This window comes from Mycetomoellerius zeteki, unplaced genomic scaffold, assembly GCF_001594055.1.
Source record: "Mycetomoellerius zeteki isolate Tzet28-1 unplaced genomic scaffold, Tzet1.0 scaffold95, whole genome shotgun sequence".
NCBI lineage: Eukaryota > Metazoa > Arthropoda > Insecta > Hymenoptera > Formicidae > Mycetomoellerius > Mycetomoellerius zeteki.
In genome coordinates, this window is record NW_017257990.1 from 909,124 (window position 1) to 934,749 (window position 25,626).

General features: G+C 30.7%; 3 protein-coding genes across 11 annotated transcripts in view; 1 reads left to right on the top strand and 2 right to left on the bottom strand.

Annotated features, from left to right (window-relative positions):
* LOC108730712 (potassium channel subfamily K member 18) overlaps window positions 1–9,781 on the bottom strand; it is a 45,392-nt gene extending 35,611 nt beyond the window's left edge. Inside the window, exons 1-3 of one of the 3 annotated variants that reach the window (XM_018460594.1) lie at window positions 9,263–9,781; window positions 7,191–7,691; window positions 6,744–6,912 (exon numbers count right to left, since the gene is read on the bottom strand). In XM_018460594.1, the coding sequence (XP_018316096.1) occupies window positions 6,744–6,912; window positions 7,191–7,493 (472 nt within the window). In that variant the 5' untranslated portion in view covers window positions 7,494–7,691; window positions 9,263–9,781. Of the gene's footprint in view, window positions 1–6,743; window positions 6,913–7,190; window positions 7,878–9,262 lie in introns of those variants that run through there. The other 2 variants (XM_018460593.1, XM_018460592.1) reach the window with 2 other exon arrangements.
* Window positions 9,782–11,207: 1,426 nt separating this feature from the next.
* Window positions 11,208–25,626, bottom strand: part of galene (potassium two pore domain channel subfamily K member galene) — a 17,213-nt gene continuing 2,794 nt past the window's right edge. For 4 of the 7 annotated variants that reach the window (XM_018460609.1, XM_018460608.1, XM_018460607.1 and 1 more), the window contains exons 3-12: window positions 24,473–24,592; window positions 24,146–24,272; window positions 15,080–15,206; window positions 14,822–14,923; window positions 14,374–14,496; window positions 13,856–13,995; window positions 13,249–13,395; window positions 12,701–12,943; window positions 11,996–12,277; window positions 11,430–11,695 (exon numbers count right to left, since the gene is read on the bottom strand). In XM_018460609.1, the coding sequence (XP_018316111.1) occupies window positions 11,430–11,695; window positions 11,996–12,277; window positions 12,701–12,943; window positions 13,249–13,395; window positions 13,856–13,995; window positions 14,374–14,496; window positions 14,822–14,923; window positions 15,080–15,206; window positions 24,146–24,272; window positions 24,473–24,592 (1,677 nt within the window). Of the gene's footprint in view, window positions 11,696–11,995; window positions 12,278–12,700; window positions 12,944–13,248; window positions 13,396–13,855; window positions 13,996–14,373; window positions 14,497–14,821; window positions 14,924–15,079; window positions 15,207–24,145; window positions 24,307–24,472; window positions 24,593–25,626 lie in introns of those variants that run through there. The other 3 variants (XM_018460610.1, XM_018460611.1, XM_018460612.1) reach the window with 3 other exon arrangements.
* LOC108730722 (uncharacterized) lies at window positions 21,256–23,588 on the top strand. The gene is made up of 5 exons (XM_018460614.1): window positions 21,256–21,473; window positions 21,864–22,040; window positions 22,678–22,819; window positions 22,900–22,989; window positions 23,198–23,588. The coding sequence occupies exons 1-5, from the start codon at window positions 21,256–21,258 to the stop codon at window positions 23,483–23,485; spliced, it is 915 nt and encodes a 304-aa protein (XP_018316116.1). The 3' UTR covers window positions 23,486–23,588.

Here is a 25,626-nt window from a genome sequence, read left to right on the forward strand (position 1 = left end):
CAGATTGAAATGAGAGAATATGAAGTTATATCGCAAATTAGATACAATGATGAATTGGCACACTGTCCTATGTTCGAAACTATTTCATAATTGGATGACGAGAAAGAGCAGAGCCAAGAAATTTAAAAGAGCTATGTAAAATCAATAGTAAAGTAATATTTACGAAACCCGATGTGAATTGGAAATATAAGACCTGTTCTTTTTGGCTGAACTTTTGCACCAGTTCATCTTTCTTCTTCTTCTTTCCTCCTGAAGAGAAAAGGAAGAAAGATGAACTGGTGCAAAAGTTCAGCTAAAAAGAACAGGCCTATTGTCTCTGGATCCTTAAGTAAATTAATGTATCCAATAATATTAAAACGAAACTTCGCGTTCTGACGAATGCTAGCCGACAAATGCCCTTAGGCATTGTATTTATTAAATAAATATTGTCTTAAATATACGCGAGAATAGTTACTGTACTTTATCTCAAATACAAAGAACATGCCATATAAATTTATTTTATAAAGCTCACTTTAGACGGATACATCTTTTTATTTTTGTATCAAAATCAATGATAGAATTTTATTTATAATTTTATGCAACGTAATATGAAAAACATTTGGAAAATTAGAATATGCATAAGATATGTATTTAAGTATCTATCTTGAAATATATAGCATGTAAAATTATAAAGCATATAAAATATTACCTAAAAATCATAAATCTGACGTACCTAAATTATGGACAGATTGTCTAAGTAAGTCTAAAATGGACTGAGTGACGATAAATCTGTCGGCGTTATCTTGATATTTCTTTTTATTACATATATAGCAATGACTCTTTTCCACATGTATCTAAATACACGTGTATCTCCAATACACGTTCAAAACCATGATTTCTATATAGAATGCTGATGCGCGTACTCAAGGCTACGCATGTGTCGTCTATTATCATTTACTCAACAAGGCTCGAGTCGGCAGATCCTCGCGTCATTATTCTTCAAAACGCAATCATTTAAAGAATTAAGGGGGGTATTCATAGTTGATTCTTATATTCAAGACCGTCTTAAGTACAGTCTTAAGATGTCATGAACCAATCAAACAGCCGTATTAGCGTCTTAAGACATTACTTAAGGCAATTTTGAAATAAGAACGAACTTGAACTGGCCTAAGAATCAACAAAAGTGACGAGTCATGTATCTTATTTATGGTGTAGATACATGTATATACCTGCACTCTATCATGTATTGTAGCGTAGAAGAAATATTCGTCATGAAATTTCTTTTTACTTATGTTTTATGAAGATACGAAGCTTGTTAAGAGCACGATTTTACATTTCACTCTTAAAAATATTATAATAAATAAAATGGTCTGCTTCTTTCATAATGCAGATACATGTCTTCATACCGATATTTTATCTCTTAAAAGTAATTGCGTCACGAGACCTTTTCAGCTTCTTCTTTATGAAGCTGTAAAGGTGCGTATAGAGCCGGATTTTGCAATTTAATTTTTAAAATATTATATTAAACAAAATTATCTGTAGAGAAGAAGATGGTATTGTATTATGAGACCCCACTTACATTTTGTACAATAACTTGGTTAATAATCAATATTTAAATTTAAAACTCAATAATTAATTTGTCAAAATGTTGTTCAATCGATTCTAGACTTAAAGTTATGAAACATTTCTTACTTAGGACGCTATTTATAAAAATGTAGCGACACTACATAATGTAGCTCGAAGAAAAACAGGGATGGTAATATGGCCTTTCACAAAAATAGATATAAAAAATTGGTTTTGTTTAAAAAATAGTATTTGGTTACACAAAATATTTACATAAAAAGTAAAATATTATAGAGTGTATGTATTCAAATTATGCAAACATATGTATGTACACATAACTTCTGCCGCATATAAATTGCTCAGTATTAGAAATCTACATACACGTAATATAAACTATAGATTAATAGTAGAGCTACAATCGATTATCAAATAATTATTTTAATATGAAAACCAAAAAAAGAGGCCGTGAGTAATCAATACGCATACAGAGCCACATTAGCAAAATGCCATGCTATTAAATTTGCATAATTCAAAATATATACAGTCAAATAAAATGTTAAATAGCAAACAACACACTCAAATATACATATATTCGTGTAATAATACGCTCAAGTTCAAGAAAAATGAGAAAAATGAGAAGTAGGTGTAATTAAATGCTAAAATGTACCTTACAAACGTTTTGAAATATTTAAAAGTAAAAATGCGTTATAAGTGCTAGTTATTTACGCAAAATCTAATTAATAATAAATGGTGCGAACCGTTTTAATTTATCGCGTTATTATTTTTCTTTGAAAACACAATTATTTTATATAAAATATTTTGTGCCTCCTTTTTGACAAAGTTCTTGTTAACTTCGAATGATGCGACATCGTAACTATGATCCGTTTAAACTTTTGTCGCCGTATAATACCGCACCTTGGGTCGCATAATTTACATCAAAGTTTGAAATTAACAAATAACTTTTGACAAAATTATGGATAAATTTTGGTCTTTAATTGAGAAAAAATGAAAAATTATTTTTAAAATATGTGTTTACTGCAGTAGTTTTCATCATGTTTATGTTCGTTTAAATTTCTGTTTATTGTGACATAAATATGATAGTAGAATAAGTGAAATCACTGAGAGGTTTCTTCAGATTTGGCAGAAGATATCTTGGTAACAAACCAATTACGCTCGAGGATGGGCTATGACTTTCGCTTCACGTTTTCTAAATTTGAGACTGAAGTATATACAAATCAATCGATTATTAACGGCATTGACCGGGATCTTGCAAATATTTGAAAAGCTTTTAAAAGCGTTATTTTCGAAAGTAAAATGCATAAAGTGAGCGTGTTTCCATATGCATTTCTTCCTATATTTGCAAATATAGTAGGTATGTAATTTGCGATTTTAATCGAGTTTTGAGAACAGCAAGTTTAATAAATCGATATTCTTTTGTAACAAGAAATTTCTTTATTATAACACTTGAATACTTTATTATAACACTTCGTAAAATCTTGAGTATGTTATAGTAGCGTTGTAATACACGTATATTTTTCAAAAATTTCTTTACGTTATAATTCGCAAAATAAAAGAAATTGACACAATAAAAGATAAATACAATTAATGAAAATACGTAGATATCTATGCATATTTGATTTTTTATTCGCATACATCTCGGGTCATTGTAATTAATGAGTATTATCTAAAAAAGAATAAGTAAAATGAAAAATTATTAACTACATTTGAATTTAATTTATTATATTCCTTTATTATAATACCTTGCATCTATTGATGAAAATAATTGTGTGTGTGTGTGTGTGTGTATAAGAATAGCGGAGTGTCTTTTTTTGTAAAATGCACTTTGTATGATGTCGTCGAATATTGCGACTATTAGTGCATCCAGGAGATTGGAACTACTAACCTAATCTAGCCTACTAAATACTAAAGAAATTAATTAATAGCGAAGTGGAATGTCGATCGTTGATGGTGACCATCAGCGATGTTCTTGCGATGAACGAACAAATAAATGAACGAATGAACAAGTTTCCTCGATCCTGGGGGATCGAACGATCAGCGCACGTTAATTAATTTCCGGCCTAACGAGTCCTCGTCCGCAAATTCGTCGTCGCGGAACACATCGTAGACGTACGACAGGTAATTTTCGGTAGCGATTCGATTCTACGAAGGACATCGGATACGAAGGAAATACAGGAAGTTCAGTTGAGCAATATAATCCAATTTCACGACTTTCGTCGAGCGCTGCTCTCACGATTTTTCATTGATTTTATCAATGTCGGTTAATTATGCTGAAGGCTAATAATAATAATGGTATTTGAGATAATTAATAAAGGAGAGCAGTGATTTATAGCGATCAGCACTTTAAAAGTTAATCAATTACGAAAAACTTATATATAATTCGAGATGAATAGATTTTAAATACTTTTAAGCTTTATTAACTTGTATTAACATTTATATACATATATTTAACATTGTTTTGCTGTTAAGTCGGCATCTTAAAATAGATGGATAATATTGGACAGCAAGATACACAATGTGTCAAAATGAAAAGGATACTAACTATTTCAATTATTTATTTATTTATTGAATGTAATATCACAAACTGAATTATATGTATAATTAATAATTGACTAATGTGTCATGTATTTATCGATGGTTGCCATTTCACGAAGAACATGCCTTATCAATATCGAATTTTATATCGTTTATATTAATTTTATGTTAATTCAAAGTGACCGACTTTGTGTTGTGCCAATTGACAAAAACAACCTAATACCGAAGACTGAAAATAATTATCATCGTGGGCGCGTGCACGAATGAATAAACGTTCCAGTATTCATACGCAACCTTCCAAAATAGTTCCAAACACAGGTATTAATACATATATTATAATGGTCAGTATATACAATAATGGTCAAAATGTAATAAGTGTTTGAACAATTATAATTGTGGTAAATCCTATTAAAGTTATGTAAATTATATAATTAGTAGTGATATAATAATTATTTAATATTTATTATTCCAGCTATCAAATGTTGTACAATAATACAACAGTATTTGTGTTAATTTCATATATCAAGATAATATTGATCGAAATATTTATATTAAATAAATACCGATAGATACTCTATTATTGATACTAACTATTTACTTAAAAAAATATTGAAATAGATTTATATTAGAAAAAACAGATGATGTTTTAATAGGATATCAAAGATATATATATATATATATTATATCCGTGACCGTGAATACTTTTATGTATTTCTAATTTATGCGATAGCCTCATGAATCGCGCAATTCCTTTCATGTAATTTCACCGAGTAATCATGATTTATACTCTTCGCACACACATTCTCGCACACGGTATACCGATACGGCGTAGCACGCACAACGCTGAGAACAAAGCCGCCATCACGTTAAAGTCATTAATATCACTTTATCCTTTCATTGCCGTGGCGCCAGAAAATGATAAATCCTACGTCTCAGGATATTATTCGTGGCCTGGATAGTAGTAACTATCCGACATTTTAGTAGTAACTATCCGACGTTGATTTTTCTGCCCGATGCGATGCTATAATTCGATCTCTTTTGACACATTAGATTGCAATAGACTAAGAACAAAATAATTTTCGTATACACTCATCAACAACAAGAAAATCAATAACAAGCAATTCTCAATTTCTTGTTGTTGATTTTAATCTGTAATTAAATCATCATTGATCTGATTAATCGATGAAAAAATTAACTTTTTGTAAAAAATTAAAATTAATAAAATTCCACTAAGTTAATTTTTTTCATTAAGTTAATTTATATATTAGTTTATGCGGAGATTAAGCTTTATGAATTGTTTTTTTCAATAAATATTTATTTAAATAAAAAAATTTTATGTAAAGATTTTTCTTAGGAATTTCTAGATAAATAAATGTCTAATGTATAGATAAAATATAAAAATAATGTTGGAAATGTGTGTATGTATAGGAAGAAAGCATTATGAAATTGACATTTAGTGTCAATAAAAATAATAAGAAAATAATTAAAGTTGAACAAATAGCAAACATTTACGCCACACTGCCAAATATAAATAAATCAATTTATTCTACAATTGATATAGAATGAGTCTGCATTTTCTTTCTTATCAAACAAAAGAAGAGCTTTGTAAATTTTAACTTTAATTATTTGCATTCTAAATATTTTGAAAATAATTCGAATATAAAATATATGGAATATAATAATACTGAAAACAGAAAAATCTAATAGGTATTGTATAACAATAAGAATTTTATGAATATTTTTATTATTGCGCTCTTCCTCTCTCGATTTTAATATCCTTTTCCTGATATTTCAGACAGACCAAGATTTATGTATATATTTTTCAACTCGAAATCCGTCCGTTTTTACAATTTAAATTCATTTCTTTTATTTTTGAACATACATGTAGCTGCTTATTTGGAGAATGTGTTACTCGCTAGAATTGCTAATCAAATTTTTCTTACCATGTCATAGAATTGATGTTCTCAATATCCATTATATGCGTTAGATAGATTATATGTGTATACAATCAAAAAAATTACTTATTTTTTTATAATAAAATCGATAACAAATTTATTCTACATATTTTAGCATAATGATTTATTCAAATAAATTTTATATTAATATTCGGTCATAACTTAATTGCTACTTTTATAAAATATTACAAAGTTACCAATCTCTCACAACTTTATTGTTAAATACAAAATCTGAGGATTTTATCTCAAAACATTTTCATAGCCAGCATAAAAGCTTTTAATGAGATTAATCAGTCACGACGAGAGAAATGGGCATTAGTTAGGCATTAACAGGGCAAATAAGCGTGTCATACTTAGTATGGTAAAATATCCAGCAGCGAGTAAACTGTCTACATTTTTCAAAAGTTTCTCTGACATTTACCTTTACATTTTCCATGCCACGTTTAATTCTTAAAGACAAACGTGCTCGGATATATCGAAAAATTCTATACATTTTAATTAACTCTTTAATTTTGTATTTTTAAATTAAAATAAATTAAGAAATGTAAGTAAATTAAAATTAAAGCAAATACACTGTTAAAAATAAAATGTTAATTTTTATTTAAAGACGTATGGTATATTTTCTGAGTTAGAAGGTTACAAATAAATTGCAAACAATTTGATTGTATACATGCATATAAGAGCGAGACTCACCGATGGTCGTTATCACGGTAAGGGAATACAGAAAAGCGCCGGCAAAAGTCCATTTAGTTTCCTTCATACCATTGTACCCATTTTTTATAGATGATACTATCGTCGTTTGGTAATCCTCGAGAATGTTTCTTACCTTCTCCTTCCAGAGTTTTTCCGAAAACACATTTTCCTATAAGCATATGAACAGTATCGAAATATAAAAAAAAAAATAGATATCAACACATTAATAATCAACACATTAATAATGGCATTCGTTTTTTCTCTCGACATAGTTAAAGAGCGATCAAATCTAAACATGTGTGAAAATTAGATGGTTAATGAAACTTGCAAAAGATAAAATCCGTACATCTCTCTCTCTACGTATATGTTCTTGGCGATAATATCATTCAATTTCACTACTGCGAGAAATTATAGCGCGTAGCTCGATATTTAACGTAAATTCTTCACCTTAGAAGTAAGCTCCCAAAGATCGGCGGCCGTCGAATTTCTCAGCTTGATGACGTCGCCGGCGACGTCCAAGCTGATTTTACCCTCGATGTAGATGAATAGGAAGGCGCCCGCTATAGTGTAGCCCACTACTAGACACACGATGCCGACGTTACTGAAGAGGAATGCTATCAGCGTCCTGATCCAGTCGGCGATCCGCTCACCCCATGGCTTCCGCTTGCGTTTCCGCCTTCTTCCGCTCCGGCCGCGATAACTTCCGCGCTGCCAACTGACTGACGAACGGGACGTCCTATCCGTTTCCATCGACGATTACGGCTTCTCAATGTCACCTCGATCGCATCACTTTCAGCCGATTCGCGAACATCACGCTTCCGGATCGCCGAACTCTCACTGAGTTCTCGCCGTTGCTCTCCGTTGTTTACAATATCACTACGTGCGGGTATCCTCTCGTGGGCGACTAACCACGCGGAACAGTCACTTCGAACCTTTGATTCCCTGTTTCTTAATAATTCATTGACGATTATAAAATGCCTATCGCAAGAAACCGCCAAGTCACCACAAGAATTCACATTATTGCTCGAAAACCGCAGTCAAGTAATAGGCTTCGTTCTATTTCGTTTCCATTAACATCATCTTACGATCGAAGGCCAGAGAAATCTCGCTCATTAATTTAGAATCTAAGTGAATGCGCGCTTTATTCACGAGTTGCATAAGATTTTTTCTTAAGTTAATTTAGTTGACTCAGTTGATACAAAAATACTAATATGAATTGTGATAATTACGACCGTGATTATAATTTTTATCTTTTCAATTTTTCAACTTTTTACAAAAATATATATCAATTAATAAGCTGATACTATTTAAATTGGATTTTTTTGCCAAAATTGATGGTCTAGAACTGTATATATTTAATTATTATGATTATTTACTAACAAACAGAATTAATCGGCTAGACGTATATATATATATATATATATGTATATGTGTGTGTCTATAATGGTTTTTGATACAGAAAAATGTACCGCGCGTTCAGAGATACAAGAAGATCGCGAACTCGACCGAGCACTGACCGAGGCTAATGGAAAATTACGCTCGGCAAATTTAATAGGAAATGTCCAATCTTCGAATCTCTCTTTTACCTCCGCGACAGTTGATTCTCAGAGTCTGCTATCGACTCCATCGTGGTCCACCGGGAATCAAAAACACGACGTCGTTTTCACAATTGCGGTTATAGAGATGAGCCACTTGGCTGCTTAACAAAATCTATTGTAAAATTGTTTACGATCCAACGAAAAATGATCGACATTTCCCCGGAGTCGTCGGCGTAGGATATAATCTGACTTTAATTAAATTTCTCCAATTTTCCTAGATACTTTTCGCAAAATGAGAATAAATCAATTAAACAAGAGTTACACGCTGTACAAGTTTCTATGTTTTAACACACAATAAATATGAAATATTTTTCTATTGCGATTCTATAAATTCGATAAAATCAGGGTTGGTAAATACTAATGTTTTTTTTTAAGAATAAAACGTACTGTGTTTCTTCTTAAATATGTTTTTAATGCTTCAAATATGTTTTAAACAGTACTATAAAAAAAACATATTTAAAACATATTAAAAACATCAATTTAGCAACTATTCAAAACACGTTTAAAACATGTTTTTTATCAACCTTGGATAAAATATCTTACTTTAATGTTTAAATCAAATTCTATCCCTCCCAAATTACGGAGATGGCTTATCCCTCCCAAATTACGGAGATGGCATAAATAATGCTAATGTTAAAATATTTTAAAAAATTAACATCAATCTATTTGTAAAAATTAATATGCAATATTGAAATCTGTTTCTCTTGTCTCAATATTAGAGCAGCGAAACATTTCTGAATATTTATTTTCAAAAGCTTTTATATTTAATCAAGAATATATCATGTAGTAGTGCTGCAGGTATCGATCAAGACACCAATTGGCAATTTTGATTTTTTTTACATAGGCAATAATCACCGGTAAGATCGATAGTAAGATTATATGGAAGCAGAATCGATTCCAAATCTTGGAATCAACATTTACCTCATATCTCTCGTGCGCTATATCCATTGTGACGGGATTTCTGTGTTTAGTTCTCGTTGCGAAAACTATGTACACATATACGTATATACTAACATATTAACTAGATAGACGATTATAAGATGCCGCCACCACGTGTTAGAAAGACGCATTACTTATTAATTTACAATTTTCGTTTCTTCTTATAAATCATTTTTCTGAGAGTTTTATTGATATTATCACGATTACTTTAAAAATGTTCGTGATTCTTTGTGAAAACCTTGCACTTCGATTTTTTTTTTCTCAAAATTATAGTACAGTACGTGCACTATTAATTGTTTCGACTTCGACCGACCGATACTCTCGTTACATCATTATTACGCGTACACATATACGTTGCAACGAGCAATTAATTTTCGAGCGATGACATCCCATTGTGCACTACGCTTTTGCGAAAAGATCCATGTTTGGCGATAATCGAGATAGAATCTGAACTGTAATTGCCGGTACACAAACATACGGAGAACACCCCATCTCGACCAAGTTTCTCCGTAAACTGATTTCTCCGTGGCACCCCGCGTCACGACATGTACTATCCTAAAATAGCGCGTCGCCGAAAATAACTGAGTTCAAGTCGCCTGGGTCTGGTCGTACAGCCGGTAGAATTGCCAGACTTGTCGGACACCCGGTATAGACAAACCTGTTTCGATTATCCAGTTGTGAACAAAATGTTGAAATGTTAAAATTTAAAAAAGCAACAAAATGTAAACAAAAATACATTTAGAATAAAAGTTTTTTTTTCTCGTCAATTTTTAATGATATCTTTTCTAATTTAAATGATTAATTAAATGATTAATTAACAATATATCCTTTGATCAATCATTCACTGATGTATATATTTAGGAAAAAATGTTTCATTTTTTCATGGAGAATAATTTTGTGACGTTAAGGGAATGCGAAAGAGATGGAGAGAGAGAGAGAGAGAGAGAGGGAGAGAGAAAGAAAGAGAGGGACATGTCATTTCAGTCGGCTTTAAAATTTATGAAATGCAGATTTCGCCGGTGGCAGGATTGTTCATTCGTAATGGACGCGAACGAAAGTTCTTAGCGACTATTATTTCTTCTTTGAGTGGACTTTATCGCACGATTATCGAGTCGTTGAAACCAGAGCCGTTAACTGGATACCGTCGCCGCCGCCATCGCCGTCGTCGAGACGATTAACGTCCTTGCGATTTAAACGACGAAATGTAACTGTGAGCATAGTAGAGAAAATGTAGGAGAACGTATATGTATGGGTCGCAAAGAGGATGAAAGGGATTTGCATAGCAAGCGTGAATTTTGCATGCGGCAAGTGCGTCCGGGAAAATATTGTAAGAACAATTTTCTGTGCACGGAAGGTAGTAAGCCGCACGAAAATATCGTGCCCGTTGGAAGATAATCGTATTCTCGCGTCGCGTGCATTCGAAGAAAATTTAAGAGACTGCTGGAACGTAGGACTATTTCATGGAAATGTACAGTTTCAGATTTTTAGCTGCTCCACAGCTTTCTGAGCAAGTTAAATGAATGAGTTAAATGAAATGAGACGTTGCGCTTGCTTCTGCTTTGTGTCGTGTTCCTTTTGCAAAAGAAAATTTAAAAGTATATAAAAATAAGTCGAAATTTTTATAAATAATGTACGTTAAATAAATAAGCATCTTAATAATTTTTACCAAATTTACAATTAGATTACTTTATTACATAATATATAATAAAAAGTAATGATAATTTTCTTAATAATAGTTAAGTTCTCAATATCGCGTTATAGATATTGTGAATAATGTACGAAAAGTTTCCAAATTAAAAAATCTTTGAAAGCTGTAAGGCCTAAGGAATTAAAATTTTAGTAATAATAATTATCCAGTTATACAGTATTTTAATAATTGAAGTATCTATAATATAAATTGAAAAAGATTGAGATAATAAATTGTGTTTTTAAATTAATCTAATTGTATACGTTTGTGTTTATTCTTGACTTTGCGCGAAAGCTAGATACTCGATTGAAAACTATCGATCCACGAGGAATCAAATCTATCTATGTCACGAAATTGACACATATCGATCGAGATGAAACATCCTGAATCTTGTACTATGTATACGAAGATGGATGACTCGCGTCCCCGATCTTGTCGAATAGTAAGCTGAAAACCACGAAATCAGAGCTTGGGCTCGTTTTCATAGACCTCATCTTCGTACTCGGCGTCGTATTCGTCGTAGTCCTCAGCTTCTTCCTCCTCTTTCTCCTCATCGTCGCTCTCTTTGATGATACCCAGCCTCTTCGCGACACTCTTCACGTTGTTGATGACTTCCTCTTGCACCAGATTAAAGCTCATTGCCAGCAAGGCAATTCCAAATAGCAGGTAGAGAGAACAAAGGGCGATGCCCTTATGCTCGTCCAACGCCGGCACATAGTCGCCAAAACCTTAAAATAGAAAACATAGGAAATTGTGCCAGTTTCATGTCATAGCGTTCAAAATAAATGTAAGATTAATTAATAGATAGAGATAAAAATAGAAGTAGAGTCTCTAAGACCTTCAGAAAATATACAGATATTATATGTGCACTGTATGTTCTCTGTGAAATGTCACGAATGAATATATTATTTTAATAAGATTGCTATATCGCTAGTTTCAACGGAATGAAGTTTATAAAATAATAATCAATGGCATCATATCTTTTGATGAACAGCGAAAAAGGAACGATTAATTATTGGGAAACAAACCGATGGTGGTCAACGTGATGAAACAGAAGTAAGCCGATTCAAGGAACGGCCAACCTTCCCACTGGTTGAAGAGGTAAGCGCCGCCAAGTATGTAACTGACGACCAGAAAGACACACAGCCAAATAGGCACGGGCTTGGTCGGTTGTCTCTCCTGATCATCAGTAGCAGAATAGTAGTCGTAGTCAAAATCAATATCATCAGTGTAAACCTGTCGATGAACGGCAAATCCCATCGGTGACATAATTCTCGGCGACGGCGGCGGTCCCCGTTTATAAGAACGCGCTACAGAAAGATATTTAACTAATTTAACGATCAGAAAATACGCGCACGAGTTATCGATTAGCTTATTATTTACAGTTGTTAACCATAATATAATTTGCAAGTACGATGTAAGAATTTTGAATAATTTAGATATGCCCAATAATTAGAAATATATTTAATATAAATTAAATTAGATATATAAATATAAATTGCGAACATTTCATGCTTTATACGAATATCATCATTTTTATTCTGAAAACTTGACTGTCTCTATTTAGATATCAATATTCATTTACATAAGAGAGAGAGAGAGAGAGAGAGAGTCGTTTAGATATAATTCAGTCGTTTCTCAAATTTCCATCAAAATAAATAATCGAAAACAGTCGATTACTTTCAATTAATCTGATTGAAATTTACTCTATGTTTATATCTCTATTCACTTACCGACGGAATAATTGCTCCTAGTGCGTCTACTTTTGCTAGACTGCGATCTTTTCATATATTCCATTTCCAAATAGATCGAAGCTGGTCGGTGTCCTGAAAATGAACTCGCTCTATTCGTCGTCGTTGCTCCTTCTACAGAAAGACATCTTCTCGGCAAAGATCTGGGACTAAACGAAGTTCGCTTTTCAACGCCATCCAACTCTTCGGCCATTTCTGTGCTTTGCGGTTTCTCCAAGTTCTCGACTGTAATAGCGTCGGTTTTATTTAATTTCTTCAAATGTTTCAAAGAACGATGTCTTCCATCATTTTAGGTAAATACTTATTTGGATCCTGAACTAATAAATATAGTGTTATCATATACGAAATAGCATGAACAGTATATCGTATGGAATAATGCGATATCTAAGTATCTAATAATATGTCACTATCATAAGAATTGGAAATTTTTTTATGTAAAAAAAGGATTATTCATTTTCGTTTTTCAATTACAATATTCCTAGAATTATAATTGATGTATAATTAATAATATTATTGATATTGACACTCACCTTTATTTTGAGGCAACTGCCATCTCGATGTTTCATCTTCTAAATCATCCAATGCATATCTGTTGCACAAAACCGGCGAGCGATCCGCTTCATTCGGATTCATCAGCAATTTTCTGTCCAGCGACTGTGTTGTTATTTTGGGACTGGCTGTATGCGGTAATGCAAATAACGCAAACCAGCCGATTTGTTTAATTAATCGATGAGTTGATACCGAGTGTAATGTGGCGCAATCGATGCGCTTGAATTAATTAATTAATTAATATCGAACGGCAGCATTTTGTATCTCGCTCGTGTGATTCTGTGTAATTTCGTATGTGACACCGACATGTCGTTTGCAACTCTTTTATTATGTAAATAACGTACAAATAAAGTAAACAACAGAGATAGAGAGATTTAATTAAATTTATAACATAATAACTTAATTATTCGCTAAATATCTGTTTCTTTATTTTGATTGTCTGTACATGACAACAAAATAATATCTCTTTTTACTAAATCAGTTTGGGATACAACTGCTTACGTATATTATTTTTATCTGTCAACTTTATAATCAATTTAAAATCATGATTAATGAAATAAACAATTGATAAAATCAATTAAAAAATACCTCTTACGCTTCTCGGAGTCGCCATTGGAATATCCGAATAACGTGGCATAGTTGCGGCCTTAATTTCCATTGGATGATTTGTAGAAGGTGTATAACCAATTGCTTTCGATTCATTACCTTCCAATCGTCGAGACATATACCTACAGTTTGTTTTGTCTTATATATTTATCCTTTATTACTATAATTTTTTAATTAAATCTAAATATATTTGTGTAGTATATTATTAACTGGTTACATTAATTAGATTAGAAACACTATATTTACACATACTTTTATTTGAAAGATAAGGTCACTAATTAACAGGGTATTTTTGCATTTAAAATGCCATTTAAAATGTAATTCTATTAAAAATGCTAAATGTAAAATGCTGAAAAAAATAAAATATCTATTTATCCATTTTACATATAAAGTGGATTTGAAAAACATTTTGCATTTTAACTACATTTTTTAAGTATGTTATATTTGGCGTTTTAAATGATTACCCAGCCCTGCTAATTGAATTGATTAAATGATCTTACCTACAATCAGTATCAGAGTACGAAGACTTTGTCATACTTTCGGAGAGCCCTAAAGCCGAGTCAGCTGACCGTTGACTCACTCTGATGGATCGACGAAACGGACCTTTGTTTGATCCATACCGCCTTATAAAAAATAATAATTTTTCACGTTACTATATAATAGTGCATAAATTGTTATTTATACCGGACATCATAGATTAATTTATATAGAAGTCTGTGATTTTATTCAATTTTTATTCAATTTTTTAATAAAAAACCATAAATGTTTAGGAATCTTCTTTTTGTGCAATGTATTAATACAGTATTAATTTGTAATTCTTATTTGATACACATTGTACTTGTATTTTTATAAAATTTAGATTTCTGCTTTTTGTAATTTCTCTTCTTTCCATTACATTTTTGTATAACAAAATGTTTTTAAAAATTTTTATATTATATACAAAATTACCCTGGTTGACGAACAGAATACGACCTAACCAGATTGTTACGTCCTCGTCGTTTTTTTGGTGGTTTCGTGCACACGTAACAGCACACTTTCCAATATAGAAACCTAAAAGTATCATAAATATGAAGAAAAAAAACAATTTTTAGCGCTAATGAAAACTAGTAGATAAATATTTTATATTTGTTATGTAAAACTTTGCCAAGTTTTCTATTTTCTTAATATGGAACTTATATTTATATATGATTAAACTTTATTTGTTACCTAAAACTCGTCGCCATCACGTCTCCGATATTTGATAGGCAGAGCAACATAAGCGGGATGCCGAGAATAGCGTAAAAAATAGTCACTACTTTTCCATTTTTCGTTTTTGGTGCAATGTGACCGTATCCTAAAACAAGAAATAAAAAAATAGAATGCGTAAGAGAAAAAATTTTTATACTAAATCGCAGATTTATTCTATGAAAGTTATATAAAGTAATTTGCCCGAAAAGCAGACATAAATAAGAAACACTATTTAGTTCGATTGTATTACGAGTCAAGAATCATTTTGCTAAATGAGCTTGATCGTTAATGGCCGTACCTTCAGAGCCAAGTTTAATAATTGATTTAAAATTTCAAATTAAAAAGAAAACTAACAAGGTCATATAGATCTTTAGCTGCACTCGTCTCAGCCTTGAATCTTTTCTTCTAGACTTCGCCTACACTCATAATTTCGTTTACAAGTCTGGGTCAAGGTCGCCGAGATTCTTTACGATACAATGAAACTCGTCTATTACATAAGATCGACAGTTATGCGATAGCGGGATCTGCCTTCACACGGTTATAATTCCCAAGTGTTTTTTGTAAATTATTGAAAATAATTTACATTTCTTTATTATTAAATTAAGAATAATAAAAAAATTTATACGTAATTCTTTACATTTCTTTATTTGATAAATAATATAAAAATGTAAAAAATTTCTGATAATATTGAGGAAGTGTATTATAGAAGCTCTGTAAGAAAAATATAAAATATAATTTTATAATGAGGTGTTAATATTAAAGTGTCGGAAAATATTGTAGGAAAATATTAAAAATTAGAAAAAATAAATATTTTCTATTTAAAATATTTTTTCTATTTAAAATACGAGTCTTTTGTATACAAAATAATAATACGATAAAGTTTATGATTTTATCCGAATTATTAAATTATCCGAAACAGGTCAATGTTATCTACTTTTTTATTGAAATAAAATCTTTTGAATAATTTTGATTATGCAAATTTCAAAACTGTTATTTAAATTGCAATAAGATATATATTTAAATATTTTGTTATTTATAAATTTTTATGTATAATTCTATTTTTTATAATTCACGAAGTATTCCCGCAATACAAACAAGATTGGTTGAAATTAATTGAAAATAAAGAAAAAAATAAAAATTTTTCTATTTACAAAAAAAATACACTCTCTGTATACATGATGGGTCATTTGTGACCCAGAAGTGAACTTCCGAGTTATTCTAATCAAAGGATACACATGAATTGAGACCGGCAACGTACAAAACTTGTTCTCTAAATGCCAAACTTTTTTTAGGAAGAAGAGAGACCGGAATTTGGCCAAATGCTCTTAGTATTTCAAAGAAAAGAAATGCGCAGGACACGAATGAGGTAACCCAATCGTGTGTACTAAGGGTTAAATATTTTTTAATAAGAACAGAATTAATTTATAATATTTTATATTTGAACAAAAATGTCTAAAAAGGCCTATCATTTTAAATATAAGACAAGATAAACTCTATTTGTGTTATTGTGTTAGTTCTTCATTGGCAGAAGTTATTTATTGCAAGAAACCTAATCCAAATGTACCTATAACAAGTTTTTTTCCACTTTATCGAAAGAACGGATTTATCCGCACTCGTGAAAATAAGATGGTGATCCAATTTCGTAATTTTACTCCAATGAAGCCATTTATTACGACGAGGCAAAATGTGTGACAAAGGCAATTTAGATGCCTCTTGAGCGAGATTGATTTTACGATTTTGTCCAATAAAAAAATTTTGTGACGCAGAATATTTTTATGATATGTAATTATGGTGAAGCGATCAGTATTAAAGCAATAGCTATCTCTCTTTATTCGATTTTGTTTTAATTATAAAAAGTAGAGTTCGGTAAATTTTTTTCTATATTGAAATTGTCAAAAAGAAAAGAAGAATCTCCCTTGTATACAACATAAGGTGCAGCATATAGTACTGTGCATTATGCAATCGTATATATAACCAGGATGGGAAGTATCTGGGATGTGAGGTAAAAACTCCGTTTTCTCGGTGAATATATGAATTCTTTAAGAATCCTAAGACGTCAAAAAAACTTTGCGATCTATGCGCATTGCGAGATCTCGCTTTTATTCTTCATTTTTTTTTAACTCTTGCACGATATAACATTCTTATTTCGAGAAGAGAAAATAATCACGGAAAGAGAAAGAGAAAGAGAAAGAGAGAGAGGGATAGCGCAGGAAAATGAGAAAAGAGGTCGCATAATCGATGGCAGGAAATTATTCAAAAAAGAAAAAATATATAAAGGGAGGAAGTTGCCAGGCACGTCGCGAGAGTCTGTCGAAGAAATGAATTTTTGTCGAGGAATAATTTGCTCGATCGTGGTAAGTGCAACATTCATCTACTAAAAATTTCGATAAACCTTCATTTCTTCTCAATGAGTCATATCTAATTTCGCTGAAGCTAATTTTTACGCAGTTACAAACCGGAAACATTTCTGAGATTACGAGAGAATACATTGACATTTCCTTTGGATGTGAGACATCAATTTTTTTTAAATAAACGTATCATGCATAAAATATATAGACACATACTTTATATTTAAAAAATAATATTGCATATACATATATACAGGGTGTCCCATTTTAAATAATGCATTAAGATTTCTCGAAAACTATGGTAGATACGGAAAAATGTTTCAAACAAAAGTTGTATGGTTTGGAGGGGGACAGAAGAAGGTACCATTGATTTGACCTTGAATGGTGTCGTTAAGGTCAGGTCATGTTGTTCAGGATAATTGTCATGTTCTGGATAATTTATCAAGATTAAAATCAATGCAGGTTGTACCTCTTATTTTCATTTTTATGAAAAAATTAATTCTTAGTGCAAAAATGAAAATAAGAGGAATAATCTCCAATAGCCTTGATCTTGATAAATGTTATCCAGGACATGATCCTGAACAACATTCGAGAGGTTTTAGCCATCAATCGAACATCTTGCGTAATGGTAATGCCGGCGGTACTGTAATTTGCAAGCCTTATAACTCGAAAAGTACTTAATGAAAAACAACTTTATTATAGTGTTTTGAAAAGCTCTTGATACCAGCTATTGAATTCTGGCATCAAAAGTAGGGTGTTCCATTAAAAAAAATCAATGTGACCTTGACTTGACTTTAACGACGCCACCCAAGGTCAAATGAATGGTATCATCTTATGTCCTCCTACAAACCATACAACTTTTGTTTGAAACATTTTTCCATATCTACCATAGTTTTCGAGAAATCTGAATGCATTATTTAAAATGGGACACCCTGTATATATACATATGATTAAATTAGATTTTTTAATTTTCTGTAACTATTATATAATAATTTTTCATAATAGGATTGACAAACAGGACAAAAGTCGCGATGGATGATCAAAGTACGCATTTTTTATATTCTATTTACGATATAGCAGAAAATTAAAAGGATTACATGTTAGGAAATTAATTAAAAGGACAAAAGAATGTTCTTTCCGGCGACGAAATGAATTCGACGAAATGAACACGACAAGTTTCTCGAAATGCTGAAGATATTTTGTCAGGCTACGATGTTAAAGGTTATAAAGTTTAATTTGATTTTGCATTTTGAAGACATTTACTTATTGTTAAACTTTGGTAGAAGCTTATTGAAAAACTTTGGTAGAAGAGAAAACCTATGTTTGGTAAAAAAATTGAAATATAATCTTATCAGAGAGTTTTCTTCCCAATCGTAAGTATTTAACTTATAAAAATATCTAATGATGTTATGTAATTATTTTTTTATCAATATATTATATATTCTCCTTTCCTTTTGTTTGCTTATACATAAATCAATAAATAATTTTTATTACTATAGATTATTTATTTTACTATTAATCGATTCAATGCTTCCTTTATTTATAAAAATTTATTTAAATTTAATCCATAAAAAATTTATAACAAATTTATAATTAGAATTAAAAATTAAATATTTGAAATATATGTTAATTGGATATATTATATTTGTGCATGTAAACATATGTCACAATATATAATGATGAATATTTTAAATGAGTTAAAGTATCGATCGTCGTTCATCTTTAGTGCTTAATCCAATGCACTCGTTCGGAAGGAGGTCACTTAATTTGAATTAGATTTCCAAAGTAACCCCAGTTTAACCAATTTAAATTCAATTTTCCTTTTTAAAGCGAGCAGTTACAATTTGCACATTTGGATTTTGTATAAAAAAATGTATATTTGTTAGTATATTCGTAGCCGCTTTGCTCCGGAATATAAAATTCCACTGTTTAAATTCTCGCGTTTAATCTCATAAAAGAATGTCGTTCCAGAATGAATTTCAAAGCAGCCACGAAATAAAAGCATTTTGCATTTGTTTTGACACGCTTGCCCTTTCTTTAGAAATGCAAACGATGCACATTTACATTCAAAATAGTTCGTTAACTGACAGAAAATCATATTTTCAAAAGAGTTTATGAGAAAATTTTCTACTGTTCTTTTATGTTTCATTTATAAAATGAACTAGAGACTCTATATCAGAGTCTGGTCACAAGCAATTTTATCAAAATCCTACGAGAGAGAAAGGTATATCTATTATTTCTTCCTGTATATATAAAATCTCACTCTAATTTATACTATCTCGTAATAATCTTAATTAAAGTTATAAAGTAAAATAGTATATATAAATTAAAATGAAATGATGTATCTACAGGAAGAAATTATACAATATCTTTCTCTGTCGTAGAATTTTAACAAAATTGCTTGTGGCCAGACTCTGATAAAAGATCTTTAAAATAAACGAACTTCTAATCTGAGATAAATTAAGTTGTTAAAATATAGAAGTCCATCTCTAATATTTTATCAACAAAAAATATATTATACACACACACATATATATATACATATATACATATGTATATAGTAAAATAAAATAGAAAATTGATGTATCAATTACAAAATAGTACAACTTCAAGAGGAAATTAGCAACGAAATAAAAATATTATTTTATAAGTGCTCGTGATCTGTAGTTTATTTGACATATATATATATATATATGATACGGATTTATAGGCAAATTTAATTTAATAAAGGATGTATTTTTCAAAAGTGAAGGCTGAAAATATTTAATGGTGGTAATTTTGCTGTCGAGCAAGACGAAGATGCGGGAATTAACGTTACGCCATGTGTCTCAACTTTACTTTAAGAAGGAGGTCAAAGAGCGTGTACACACTAAAGCGACTTCTCTTCTCCGAAGTCAAAGAACTGGGTTTTCCCAGTTCGAAGGACGGGCGCTTGAAGGAACGGAATCGGCCTCAAAACTGACCGGATCTACGTTACATCGTACAATAAATTACGCTTGTAAATCAGTTGGTAAGCTTATTTCGCGATTAGGTTTTATGCAGAAAATTTCATTTACATTGTAGACTAAATTTTATTAAAGTTATTCATGTTGATATTTTACTTACCATCAAAGAAACTATAAAAAAATTCGAATTGCTCACTATTATTTTTACAAAAAATTAAGATTTAAAAAAATATTCTTCCCCCACTTTAAAATTCCATGCTAGAGCAACACTTCTACTGAATATGAAAAAAGCAAGTGTTCCTAGCGGAAGATGGAAATAAAAATATTTATTTAAATAAAAAAATACGACGTTCTTTTGTAACGTATACATCTTGCGCATTGAAAAGATTATGACTGTTAAAGTGTCAAATAAAAAATGGTTGACAAAAATGTGTTATCGTAAAATAATACATAGGATATATTAAAAGTTAAGTACTTGGAAAAATTGTTTGCTAGTTAAAAGATTAATTATAGAAGATTCTTACGAATTGGCATACAAATCTAAAATATCAATTATTAAATATTAGCAATGTTTATAAAGACATAACTGAATAATTTAAATGTCAATTGTCTGTATTTATGAACGCGTAATATTTTAAATTCAAATTTTTACTAAGAATTGCTCATTAAAAAATATGATATTGCATATTGCGTGAAGCAGCCAAATTTTTGGGATAATTTACTTAAAACAAAGGAATACAGAGTCCATTGATCGCAAATAATGATCAACCAAAAAGACCTCGAAATGTAGCGATGCGTTCACCATCCTACAATGCATATATAAAGACGTGATTCACTTTCACTCTCGTTTAGTCGACTTCGAATGTTATGCGTGCCCAAACGTCTTTCTTTTCTGGCATTCAACATTACAACTGAGAGGTATTGCATTAAATGTCTTGATTCTGCCATTCGGCAGATAATAAAAATGCGTGTTCCTCTTTTGATCTTTTTCGCCGCGATCGCGACAGCAACCGCTGAGAATGATAAATCTTGGACTTGGAATGATGATAAATCAAAGATCAACCGAGACATCGATGCCAGGTATGTCTCAATGATTTATTATGTAACAATGTTTAATATGTAATTACACGTTTATGTGTAATTATACTTTATTTAAATTTTTTACCGAATTTTATTTATCTATTATATTATTGAATATTCCTATCATATTGATTAAATTATACACTTTATCAAGAAACGTCTCATGCCAAATATACAATATTTTTCGTTATAGTACATCCTTTTGTGAAGATGCTACAGCATCCTGTTCTTTATAGGAAGAAGAATTGCATAATTATACGTTAATGGTATTTTTAAATTAAAAAAAGGATAATATGTATGTCGGTTTTAAATCAGACAGTCAGCTTTAGGGAAATCTGTATGTACTTGTAGCACACTTAAGTAATAGCTTCTCGCTGATGCAACTTTTAGGTATCAGATATACGAGCCTTCTGAATATTTAGATGGTTTCGACAACGGCCTTCAGTTAGGATTTAGACCTCAAAATACGGGCCCTTACGGTCCCAATAGCAGACCGCTCGTACCAGCATATCAAGGCAATAATGGCGTTCTCGTGGGTCCCGGTGGACCAACGGGAATAATTGGCAGGTATTTCATTCATTCCGTTTACAGCAGAATGAACAGTTTTTAAATATTCAAATATTTCGTGTTTATACGCAATAATTAATTAGTTGACTTTTCAAAATTGCCAAGACTATTCATAAATTCGGCATGATATATGTAATCTTATTAGAGTCCCTTTAAATCGCATTTTTCAAGTAGATTTATTAATCTTGGAAAATCGGAATTTTCCGTCGACTTCCCAATGTACTCTCCTCTAGCTCACTCTATATTAAATTTCCAATGATCCAGTTAAAATATATAGCATTACGACTCCACAGAGATCGCTTAATTTAGATATTCCCATTTGTATATTTAATTGCATAGGAGGCACAGTTCAGCCATAATAATATTTCATAAAGAATAGCAGATATTTTGAGTTACTGATAAACAACATATTTTCCATAAATTGTATTAGATTCATGTATAAGTTTATCTGTAAAATTCCACTATTAAATTACTTCTTCTCAAATCTCAAATATCGTCAATTATGCGACAACTTATGCAAAAATGTCTTTTACGACTTGCTTTTCTCTAATTAAAATTTTATTTTGCATAAAGTAAATATTGTAAATGTTAAATATCTGTTTTCAATGCAAAAAATGTAAGGACATTACTATTTCAGACCTGCTCGTTTCGAACCAAATGGACCCGACGGTATTTTGGATTCAGTACCACCATGGATCAGAGATGATCCCCGTTATCGTGAGTTTGACACTTGCAAATGCAGATACAGTTTTAATTGTCCATCACCCGGATTGAAATTCGTGAGTTCGATTGAAAGTTTGTTACTCGAAAATTTACAAATCCGAGAAATTTGACAAAATTTGTCTAATGATGATTTTAGGGCCACTGCGCAAATGAGAAGAAATACTGTTGTTTCAACAGCAAAAGATTCCCAGGATTGTCTGGAGGGCATCATTACCCATATTACTCTGTAACGAAAAGAATTTAAATCTATTCATGCCTTTCCAAATTATTTAACGTGCTCATATATTTGAAACTATATTTTCTGAAATATTATCTTGGAAAAGTTAAAGAAAAATATTGCCATTTTATTAATTTTCAGTTCAAGTTTTATCATTTTTACGTAATTCGAAAGTTTTCTATGATTTTCATATTGACCTTAAAGTAATAATTTCTAGGGCGCACCGTACAGGTACAGACCGAATGGTTTCGCACCGACATCGAATTATTACGGTAATCGAAGACCGTACGGTAGCGGCGATTACCAACATGACCAACATCCGTCTTTCGATTATTACTCAGGACCTTATAGCAACGGTTATGGTCACCGCAATGAGTTCGAGTCGTTACGGCCATACGGCTACGATCCAGAATCTGACGATTATGTCATCTACGGGAGGTCATTGGGCAAGAATCAAACGCAGACGAATGAGAAACCAAAGACATTCGAAGATACTAGAAAATAATGATCAGTAAATTCTTAACGAAACACCTGTTATATCGATATTTCTTCATTCTTAATAATATAATAATGCCAAAGATATGACAGAGATATGGAGAAAGATATATATCTATGTATTGTATATCAATATGTAGATGTACATGTATCAATATATTTTCCAATTTTTCATTGAGCAATTGTACGTATAACACAATAATAAATGGAATTAAAATACTAATACAAACTTTTTGCTTCGATAATTGATTTAAGTTAATGCGTTGAAAGTTTAAATTATGAATTTCTTATATTGTAAATTTTAGTAATGTCCCGTTTCCGAACTTAAATATGCATTCTTCCTTTATAGACTATATTAAAAATTGACAAAAATAATTCTGAGAGAAAGAGAGAGAGAGTAAAAAAAATAATAATAATAATAAACTTCTCCGTTTTTCTTAAGAAGTAAATCACTCTGAATTATTATTATTATTATTGTTTAATATATCAAATACATATACATATATACATTTAATGTAATAAAAAGTTAAATTTACAAATAATACATAGCAAAATGTCCCAATTAGGAAACAAACTTTTAGAAAATAACTTGTTTCACTTTCATTTTAGTAATTCATATAATTTTATTAATATCAACAATTTTGAGAGTACTTTACAGATATCGACTTACCAATTGTTGTGATGACGATAATGGAATAGAAGAGAGCACCGGAAAATGTCCATTGCAATTTATCCTCCCTTTCGTTGCCATCCCATCCTTCCTTCTCCATTTTTTCCAAAAGGCAATCCTCGAATTTCTGCATTGCGCATTATTCGTGAACAAATAATCTTCTGTCGAATCGAATCAAGTTTAACAGAAAAAAGTAATATTTTGTATTTGCGTGTTATTTTTTTAATAACTTTTCAAGTCATCATAAATTAGAAGCGGTTCTTAAATTCGACTTTTGTTTTATAAGTAAAAATGATCTAAAATTATAGGAAAAAACACAAAATATACCTTCAGCTCGCTCAATGCCTGCTCTGTCCAATTTTCGCGAATCAACACGTCGAAATCCTTCGTAATTTCCCATAGCTTTTCCGAAACGTTTCCTCGTATACTCTTGATGCTCACCTTCACCTACGAAGAGAGCGTCGCGACGCTCGGCGCTAGTCAATAATTCATTGACACGAGCGTGGAATATTTGACGTAGGAGAAATTATTTGTCTGTATCCTTTTTTTCTTTTAGTGTCGAATCAATTTCTATCTCAGTAAATTTCGATCCAGTGAAATTATGTGATAGAGATATTATTTAATGTTCTAACTAAATTATTACCCAAACGGTCCAATCAAATTTTTGAATTAATTTTACACAAGATGAATTTGTTAGAATGTTAGATTATCACAAATATTATGTAAGAGAATAAATACAAAGAAAGATAACATCGACACAACCTGTAAACATATCGTGGGAACATATTTTTTTCAGAAAATTAGTATTTATGATATGTTAAATTAACACATATTTCATTCATTTGTTTTAGAATTTATGTTTTAAAACACATTATTTTTATGTTACTTGTTCACTTACTTATAAATTGTGTCATTTTGACACTAAAAAATATTGAATATCAATTTCACAAAAAACCTTTAAATAACACATAATCACATTATGTTAAATTAACACTCGAATATATTAAAAAATTCAGCACAAACTGTTACATAACACAAACGTGAGTGGACCGTTTCCAACACAAATACATAAATTTTTTTTACTGTGTATTTACTTTCGAAAATATTAATTTTTTGTAACTATTTAATGAAAGTATTAAAAAAATAAAAAGTCCGAAATATTTCGCGACAGTATACGTAGAAAATAAATAATATAAATTTAACATAATTACTATTATAAAGCCAATTACGAGTACAATTAGATTTACTCTGTTCTGAGATAAATTAAAATAAATTGAAATTATTTCGGACATAAATTTATAAATAATAATGACAGAGTTAAGAATATTTAATTTACATTATTTAATTTATTCTAATAATATGTTATCAATCACATAAGAGTAACTTATGAATGTAGAAATTATGAATATAGAAAGTATATATAATAAAAAGATTTCAAAAAATTTATTAAACGACAAAAACTGTAAAATATACTTAACTAA